The sequence below is a fragment of the Anopheles merus genome, chromosome 2L (assembly GCF_017562075.2).
Source record: "Anopheles merus strain MAF chromosome 2L, AmerM5.1, whole genome shotgun sequence".
Taxonomy (NCBI): domain Eukaryota; kingdom Metazoa; phylum Arthropoda; class Insecta; order Diptera; family Culicidae; genus Anopheles; species Anopheles merus.
In genome coordinates this window covers 5408842-5418227 of record NC_054083.1, presented here as the reverse complement: position 1 = coordinate 5418227, position 9386 = coordinate 5408842, and the positions used below count along the sequence as shown (strand labels likewise).

Below are 9386 nucleotides of genomic sequence, written 5' to 3'. Positions count from 1 at the left end.
TTCAATTTAAATGTGTTACAATTGACTTAGTTGTTTCAGTCTTTTAATTGCACCCGCTTGTAAAACAGCGATTCTGTTCTTCTTCATGCCGGATCATCTTTGCTTACTTTCATTTCGTTAAAAATGTATCACCAATCATTCAATAATCGCTACATTACCTAATCTCATGATCAACGTAGCACATCGATACGTATGTTATTTATGTAAAATTAATGTACATAATTATAATTTTGGGACGTAATGAGTTGAAATGAAATCTTAATGATTACTGTTTATTGATTGTGTTCCTTTGGATATTACAGTAATAGTGTAATAGTGGTAATAATGATTAGAGCTAAGGCAGTTATCTTGTAATATGTAGCTATAGTATGAAATACTCATCCTTTTAGTTGTTAAGATTAGTCAGTTAGGAAAGCTAATGAATTCAAGGAATGCGCTTTGCATTTAAAGAATTTCAATTAATGATTGCGCTTTGTCAAGTAGAGCTATGAATCTGTTTATGTACATAGTTTATTCATGATATACAGCATATCGACCATTAAACTTGTATCCTGTAAATATAACTAATAATACAGAACTTTATACAGAAAGATATTAGTCTGAAATAAATGTTTTATGTTAATTTCTTGATAGCCACTACAATTTATGGAGTCTTTTCTGCAGCAAAATAGTTGAAATGAAGTATAATAGTTTATAAAGTGCGTCGGCTTGCGATGCCTTGGTCGTAGATCTAGAAGGAACCTTCGCACACTTTGAAACTCCAAACCTAAAACCTCCAGCTTCCGTAACTACGTCTGCTATAATGGAAGAGAAGGAAACTTTCCGCTCATGATTTGTATAGTTTTGTACCGATTTTGTATCAAACAGCATTACATCGCTCCTGCGCTCAATTGCTCAAATGTCTATTTGCTCATGGTACCTTCTGCAGTCTCAAACTTCTTCAGCCCGAATCGCCTTTAACTTTTACCATAGAACCATTAATGCTACTGTTCAGGTCTATGCGGTTTAGCTGTTGGCCGGACGTACAAACGAGCTGCTACAGGTAAGGTTTGTCATCGTACAGTTGCAGATGCTGGTCGGAAATCAGAAGGCAGCGATCACAACGCACGAGCACCAGGCTGACACTATCGATGCTTCAAAGCGGCTAAGGCTGCTTTCGATAGTGTTCCACATTCCTTACTACTCGTCAAAATCCGAACTCTCAGACTGCCGGAACAGCTGTTGGCCTGGACACTACACCTTGCACCGTACCATCGCTTCGTTGGATGTGTCACAAGGAAGCAACATTGATCGACATTTCATTGTACTCTTTGTATGACATATTTGGGGTGTTTACTACAGGAAACCACTTTCTTTATGCTGACGATACAAATATATTCGCGGGCCCCAAATATATTCCTTCCTCAAGCCGACAAGCTGCATCTTCAGGACACGTTGTGCACGTTGTGGAATTAAGCATTGAGTGATCATCATCACAAACATTCAGGAAACACAATGAAAACAATATCGCTAGCGGTTGGCTGGGAGTTGTGTGTTGTTTGCACACCGCGCTTCATAGACTATCACCGTATCCCATTGTTGAGCATGTTTAGACGACGATCTTTATGCGAGAAAGGTTCTGTGGTTGGTTCCAGTTATACACTGCGAGTTGGTCATTGCAATCTATAAGCTAGTTTAAAAGTGTTGTTCAGCTGCCGTAAAACAAACGCTGCGATAATTGAAGCATTATTTGATAAGAACAGCAGCCGGATCGTTGGATTGTACAACAAAAAAGCTGGTTTGAACATGCTTCATTGAAAAGAATATCACCTACAAAATGATAAAAAAGCTAATTGTTTTAAGTTGCATCTTGTAGTTTCCACTTATGGAGAATACGTACCTCATTAAACATTGCAAGCATTTCTTATTTCTCCGCATATATACCGAAAACCTTCACCAAACTCACTGGAAGGCAAGTTGTGAGACGCAAATTCCTGTGCGAAGAATGCTGTATAAAGATGTTTTCAGCACCTGTATGAAAGAACGTTGTTGACAAATATTGTTTCCGTATTGAACGTAGTTTAAAATTATGCTACATATCTCTTGTTTCCTTGTTCTTTTGCAGTAAAGGTACTCATTATGTTCTACTCGTTTCTGCAGATTGCTGCGTGAGTTGTTTGTAAACACTTTCTAATCGAAGTGTCAAACGCAGCTTCAAAATGTCGGAACAGAAACAAGCTATGCTTCGACCTCTATCCTCAATAGACCTTGTTTAAACTAATCGTTTCTGGTTGTCATTTTGCTTGATGTCAAAGGATATGTCAAAACCGTTTCACGACGCTGCCATGTTTGCATATTTTCGTCCGATAAAAGTTTTCCTTTTGTTTACATCGATGTGTTGATACAAATTGTTGATTAAATGCTTCGTGTTTGGTAGTTGGATAAAACAGTGTTGCATATATATTTTACTGTACAGGTGTCTACTGTTATGGAATACGTTGCGGTAAAGCCATTTACAGAACGTTAGCAAACGCTTGATGTGTGTGTGTGTTTGGCAAGTCAAAGGGGTCGCTGGATAGGAATACAACACTTTTGTTAAGAGCTATCGGAAGGAAGTGCAATTGCCCGTACTTTGTTTTTGTAGCAAAAATCACCTCTAGGAGCAATGGAGCAATTAACGACACGGAACATCGAACTGGATAAAATTTGTCGCATTTGTTTAGTGGTGAAGAAGGAAATGCGGCCGCTATTCGGAGAGATGATTGCTGAAATGTTGATGGAAATCGCCAAGATACAGGTTAGTCTTAGAGGAAACAATGTTAAGCAGTTACAAAGATGTGTGTAGCGAATTGTTCTGTTGCTGTCATTTTAGATTGAACAAATGGATGGGTGGCCGGACAAAATTTGTGTCCAGTGTATTCACCAAGTAAGCCGCTGCCATGCGTTTAAGACTCGTGTGGAAAAGTCAGATGTAACATTGAGACAATATATCAAAGGTATCACGGTAACCGAGGATCAAGATCACAAAGAATGTATACAAAAAGAGATACAAAATATTACCCTCAGTCCACCTAAGCTCCAACAAATGGCTCCGGCGATGATAGCTCCGCAGTTGCACGAGTTACACATCCAGCGGACGGATATGCAAGCAATTCAGACTGAAGCTCCACTGGCCGCTCCGGCAATGATATTGACTAGTGCTCAGCTTATTAATGCTGGTGCACAAATTATAAATACGGGCCATATAATCACAACGGCTACTGGTCAGCAGATCATTCAGACCACACCACAATTTCAAGCTGCCTCAATCGGTCAGTTTATACAAGGTCCGAATAATACCGTACAAATGATTACTCAGAACGGGCATCCAGCACACGTACTGCAAATTCAACGTACTGCAGATGATCGCTGCGAGATAATAGTGCAACCAGAAATGACAGAGGCACAATACCTGGAAAATGGTAAGAGTACGACAAATGGCTGGAATAGCTATTATATTTTCTTAATATGAGGCTTTTTGTCAACAGTTTCATCAGTTCCCTTGATGGTCACGGCACCAGCAGCAACTACAGCAATACCTACCGACGCAATCCATACCCATCAGTTACATCACCATCATCACATGGCAGTGGAGCAAACGGAGCCCACAGAACTTGAGGAAAGTGAAACAGAAACACAAATACATGAGAAGCTGGAAGAGGATGTTGACTATTTGTTACCGGATGATGAAACAGTCGAGACAGATGAAATTATTGAAGAGACTGGGGGCGTAGAAGAAGGAGAGATGGAATATTATGCCGAAACAGAATGTGAAGATTCGGACGATGAAGAAAAATTGATTGGTAAGCACGCTAATCTGCCAAACGAATATAGATGTGAAACTAATGCGTTAGAACATAAACTAAAGCATACTGATCAAATGTTTCCACAGCGGAGTTTCTAACCTATCAGACATCTTGCCCTAGTCCTGGCCGGTACGTCTGCAATCTTTGTCACAAAGAGTTTAATCAACCGAAATGGTTGCATCTTCACATGTCATCGCATACCAACTGGATAAAAGTAAAGAGTAAATGTATGAAAGGTTGATATAATTTTTGATCACGTTTTTTTCGTTTTTCAGGCGAACTGTAAAAAACAACCAGAATGTGAAATTTGCCATAAAAGTTTTCGGGGCCCGGGAATGTTGCGAATGCATATGAAAACACATGAGGTAAGCATCATAGCCAAGATCATAATAAATAAGGAATGTATTGAATATTTACATTATACTGAATTCTTTCAACCTTTTCTGGTTTAATTTTATGTTGAAGAAGGTAAACAAAATACCCACATGCAGTATTTGCAACAAAGAGTTCAAATCGAAATCGATATTGTATCGCCATCGACAGACGCATTTTGAGGTATGTCACGAAATATTGTTCTGAGTTTTACAAACTTACTTAATATAACCATCTTTATTACAACATGACTGTAACTACAGAAAAATTTTGAATGTTCTATGTGCGAGAAGAAGTTTAGCTCAAAATACCAACTAAACATCCACGAGCAACGCCACAAAAAACAGAAAAGTCACAAATGTCCCCACTGTGACAAGTCATTCTTCAACGAGACGGAACTGAAGGTAATGCTAGAAATAAATATCTATACCAGACGAGGTTCACCAGTGCTAACACAATAAATGTTTTCATTCCCATTTGTAGAACCACATTCAGCACCATTTGGGAACGAAGATGAAACAGAACAACAAGATAGCCATTAGTAGGAGTTAATTAGAAGCAATCTTCTATCGGCAGCAGTTAAGGAATATTAGATAAAAGCTAAATAAGTAAAATTCAAAGTAGAAAACATTTACCATAACAATATCTGAAACAAATGGAAAACCAACACATTTTTGAGAACATGATAGCACATCAAGAGCTTATCGAACAGGTTTCGAGATCTTAGCTAAATACCCCTTACACAGGGTATGAGTCTCATAGGATGTGCAGAAGATTAACATTTTCTAACGTTTGTCTTAACGTGGGTTTTCTGTAGTTTTCTTATCTAACTGGTGCAATTGCTACGGTTCCAGCGAACATCACAAAGGGGCCACACTGCAAATTTAGTTATAATTTATCTAAATAAAACGTCCTCATTAATAGCCAAACATTTCAAGCTACTGAACGAATTGCTTAATTATTGAATTCAATGAATTATACTGCGTGTCTACAAACAATTTGCGTTTAGTTAACGAATGCATATTTAAGAGCAGTGAAATAAAGCTGTGTGGAGAGATCGATAAATATTCGTGTTTATGTTTTCGACTTTCACGTAAAATGTTGCATACATTAGATCACTGTGATATTTTTGTTTTCTCTTATACATTACATGTCCTTAAACTACAGGAAACGAAGTATGCCATCTATTTATACCGTGTAATTGGCATGTTTTTCTATAGGACTTTGTTTTAAGTATGTTATTCTGATTTTTATGCTTTGTACTTACCGCTTTCCCATACAAAAGCGAACTAACTCACATCTCACATTCAACTAAACAAGCAAGCAAACTAAAAATAGTTCAACTAGTGTATATTTTTGATCAATAAATATTTCTTCTTTTTCAATAGCCGCATTCTCGCTATGACTATACATTTTTAATGTTATCATACTGCTTCCCGATTTGATAAAAAATATCAGTTAATTGTACAGTAATGGTTATGTTAAAATTGATTCAATATTAATTTCATTTTATGCCATACAACCTCAATTTTGATGTTCAAACTTTTGATGTTCGCACATAAAACATAGCAAAATAAAGATATCTTATGATTTTGCAGGCATCACAATAATGATTTGTATTTAATTTCCTTAAATATACTGAACAAAGAATTCTATTTGTTCTATGCCAGGTCTCAAGTTACCAATGTTGAACTTGAAATGAACATCAAACTTAAGGCCATTGATCAATGTATTTTTTGATTTTTTTTTTCGATTTCTCAATCCAGTTGTGCTCCAAATCATAACCTATCGAACGTGAAGAATGGGATAATAGTAATGTTAATTTAAGAAAACTAATAGAAAACTGCTATTTTTTAACTTGCTCTTATCATATAAATTCCGGAGATTGATAAGCTCGTTTATTTAGATTTGAAGAAGAGACTTGGTTTTTGTACGCAAAAATGAATGTAAATAGTTATGTTATATAAATAAACTGGACCTCGTGTACGGTCATTAAGCGCAACAACCGTAGTCGGTATATGCCTAACTTGAATACTAATTCCGAATTCGCTTCAAGAGGGCCACGCCCGGTGCGTTGAATTTTAATCAATAAATGACAAATAACTGATGAGTTCTGCTATCAGAGACTTACAGGGTTTCACACTTTATCTCAAGACCACGGGACCCCTTCCCGAATCTGTCTTAGCCAAAGCCAAGACTGCGGTATGATGCTTGAAAACGTTGATGATACCTGAATTCATCGGACGCAATGCTGAATCTGCGGCACATTTCTCGAACACACCGGTCCGCGCCGAGGACATGCGGTCGAATATTTTTTTACACGGATAACCTTTGTGTACATCAGTGTACTGAAAACAGTCAATTATTTGTTCTTGTTTTTACCAAAAAAGATTATTTAAACAGTTCAAAGTACTTTCTTAACACTTGTAAATATTTTAATTAAACAAATACAGGCGTCCCCCGAGTTACGACCCCCTCGAGTTGCGACGATTCGCAGATACGACGATTTTGATTTTGACAGTGAAAAGTTGTCATCGAGAAGAAATTGATGTATATTTTTGAATTTCTGAGCTGATAACCGTTACACACACATTTCCAAAGATTCCACTACTACCCGTTATTGTATATCTATATCGTGTAAACGATTTTTTGTGTAAAATTAATACATTATCGAACATTGTTTCAAATAAAAACACGATATGATAGATTTCGACTCTTCAACTTCGGCTATAAACTTAAAATTGACAGATATTCGACATACGACCTTTTCGACTTACGCCTTGCGTTGGGCCTTTTTTTCGGTCCCAAATACAGTCGTATCTCGGGGGACACCTGTATGCATTCACTCATTTTATTAAATTGTCTTTTTTTTGGTAAAAACGAAAAGGATAATTGAGTGTTTCTACTACACTGATGTACACAAAGGTTATACGTGTAAAAAAAATATTCGACCGCATGTCCTCGGCGCGGACCAGTGTGTTCGAGAAATGTGCCGCAGATTCAGCATTGCATCCGATGAATTCAAGTATCATCAACGTTTTCAGGTATCACCAACGTTTTCAAGCATCATACCGCAGTCTTGGCATTGGCTAAGACAGATTCGGGAAGGGGTCCCGCGGTCTTGAGATAAAGTGTGAAACCCTGTATTGATTGTCCATAGTAGAATCCTACATATCCTACATCCTATGCGATAAGTATGTGAGTTATAGCCTTAAAACCGTGACTGGCATGCTGTTTGTTGTGAGCTAACCTGGCCCGGACTCATTCGCGGCGGTAACTCACGGATGACAGCAAAGCGTCATCCGTCAATGTATGCGTGTGATCGATCCGGGGGTCATCGGTTGCGCGGTCACGGACGTTGACCGCCAAACACCAGCGCGCACTGAAGAACTAGCGGTCAGCAAGGAAGCGTGCTCGAAGCCAACACCAATTGTATCCAAGTGAAGTTGAATATATACGTTAGTAAATTTATTAGTAACGCGTGAGTTTTATTCTACCACCTCTGCGATCGAAAGAACATAAAAGTGGCGACGAGTAAAAAAAAGCGACGTAAAAAAAGAGGATTTTTTTTTCATTGCATTTCGACTGTGAGTGAAGTTGTGCTGTTCGAAAAATTACGCGCCCGCGAGCAAAACGTAGAAGGATGATCACCAGCGAAAACGGTGCATCGGATTTCCCCATGGAAGGAGAGCAGCGAAGATCATCCTTGCTGCGTTCGACTGGTTTTGCTACGGGACAGCAAATTTTTCCACCCGCGAACGAGAATGTTGTGCCAACGGTGAATCTGCCATCGCAGAATGCAGCGGGGCAGCCATCGCTACAGCATTTTGCTGCGTCATCATCAGTGCCGGCGCAGTCACCCGATTCTGCGATGCTGATGCAGATGATGCAGTTAATGCAACAGCAGATGCAGCAGCAGCAGCAGCAGGTGCAGCAACAGATGCAGCAACAGCAGCAACTAATCACGCAAGTATTGCAGCAGTCACAAGTTACAAACCAGCAAAGCCAGGCCTTCCCGACGCAGGTCATTGCCCCCAGTAATCCGGAGTTGATTATTGATGCGTTGTCGGGTAGCATCACCGAGTTCCGGTACGAGGCGGAATCCGAAATAACTTTCGATACGTGGTTCGCGCGCTACGAGGACCTGTTCGCACAGGATGCCTCCCGCCTAGACGATGCAGCAAAGGTGCGCTTACTGGTGCGCAAGTTAGGCCCTGCGGAGCACGCACGCTACGCTAGTTTCATCCTGGCCAGCGTTCCTCGGGAGATACCGTTCGATGAAACGGTGAAAAAGCTGAAGGCCCTTTTTGGGAGAGCTGAAACGCTTGTGAGTAAGCGCTACAAGTGTTTGCAGCTAACGAAATCTCGTACGGAGGATTTCGTGTCGTTTGTTTGCCGCGTGAACCGCTCCTGCGTCAACTTTCAGCTGTCCGCAATGAGCGAGGAGCAGTTCAAATGCCTGATATTAGTGTGCGGCTTAAAGGATGATGCTGATGCGGACGTGCGCACGAGACTTCTCTCTCGTATCGAGGAGAGAACCGACGTCACGCTAGAGCAGCTCTCCGCTGAGTGTGAGCGAATCTCCAGCTTGAAGGAGGATAGCGCCATGATCGCTACTCAGGCGGAGGAGCAAATCCTAGCACTAAGAGGTAGAAGCAATGGACAACAGCAGGCGAGCAAGTGGAAACAAAGTAAGCAGTACCAGCATACGAGGAACAGTGATAATGTAAACAAACCACCTGGGCCTTGTTGGTTATGTGGTGAGGCTCATTGGGCAAGTGAGTGCTCATATGCTCTGCACAAGTGTCGCGATTGTAACGTAACCGGTCACCGAGAAGGTTTTTGCAACCAGCAGAAAAGAGGCAACATAAAGGGGAAGTACAAGAAAAAAAAAACGCACGTCGGTGGACATGCGTACGGTGACGGTCAATGTTTGTAATGTCCAGCAAGCTAGAAAATATGTTAACATTTTCATCAACAGTAACAGGGTCCGCCTGCAGCTTGACACTGGATCGGATATTACAGTAGTCGGACGAGAAACGTGGCAGCAGCTGGGTAAAGCAACACTGAAGCCGGTAACAGTCCACGCAAAAACAGCATCTGGGTCCCGCCTCGAATTGGATGGTGAATTCGAGGCAGAGATAACGATCGGTGACAGAACGCGGTCTGCTGTTATACGCGTTATGGACT

The 9386-nt window shown here is 40.3% G+C and overlaps 1 protein-coding gene and 1 long non-coding RNA gene across 3 annotated transcripts; one reads left to right on the top strand and one right to left on the bottom strand.

Annotated features, from left to right (window-relative positions):
- Positions 1–1326: 1326 nt before the first annotated feature.
- Positions 1327–2223, bottom strand: LOC121593995. Its single transcript, XR_006004878.1, has 2 exons — positions 1880–2223; positions 1327–1809 (listed from the first exon to the last, which is right to left on the bottom strand). It is a non-coding gene; the product is annotated as an uncharacterized LOC121593995 (long non-coding RNA).
- Positions 2224–2295: 72 nt separating this feature from the next.
- LOC121593869 (zinc finger protein 236) lies at positions 2296–5583 on the top strand. 2 transcript variants are annotated; one of them, XM_041916618.1, is made up of 9 exons: positions 2296–2482; positions 2624–2776; positions 2852–3440; positions 3507–3821; positions 3911–4038; positions 4100–4189; positions 4293–4379; positions 4460–4600; positions 4680–5583. In XM_041916618.1, the coding sequence occupies exons 1-9, from the start codon at positions 2468–2470 to the stop codon at positions 4746–4748; spliced, it is 1587 nt and encodes a 528-aa protein (XP_041772552.1). In that variant the 5' UTR covers positions 2296–2467; the 3' UTR covers positions 4749–5583. The 2 variants fall into 2 exon arrangements, with proteins under 2 accessions (XP_041772552.1, XP_041772551.1); XM_041916617.1 differs by having other exon boundaries at positions 4290–4379.
- Positions 5584–9386: the final 3803 nt, after the last annotated feature.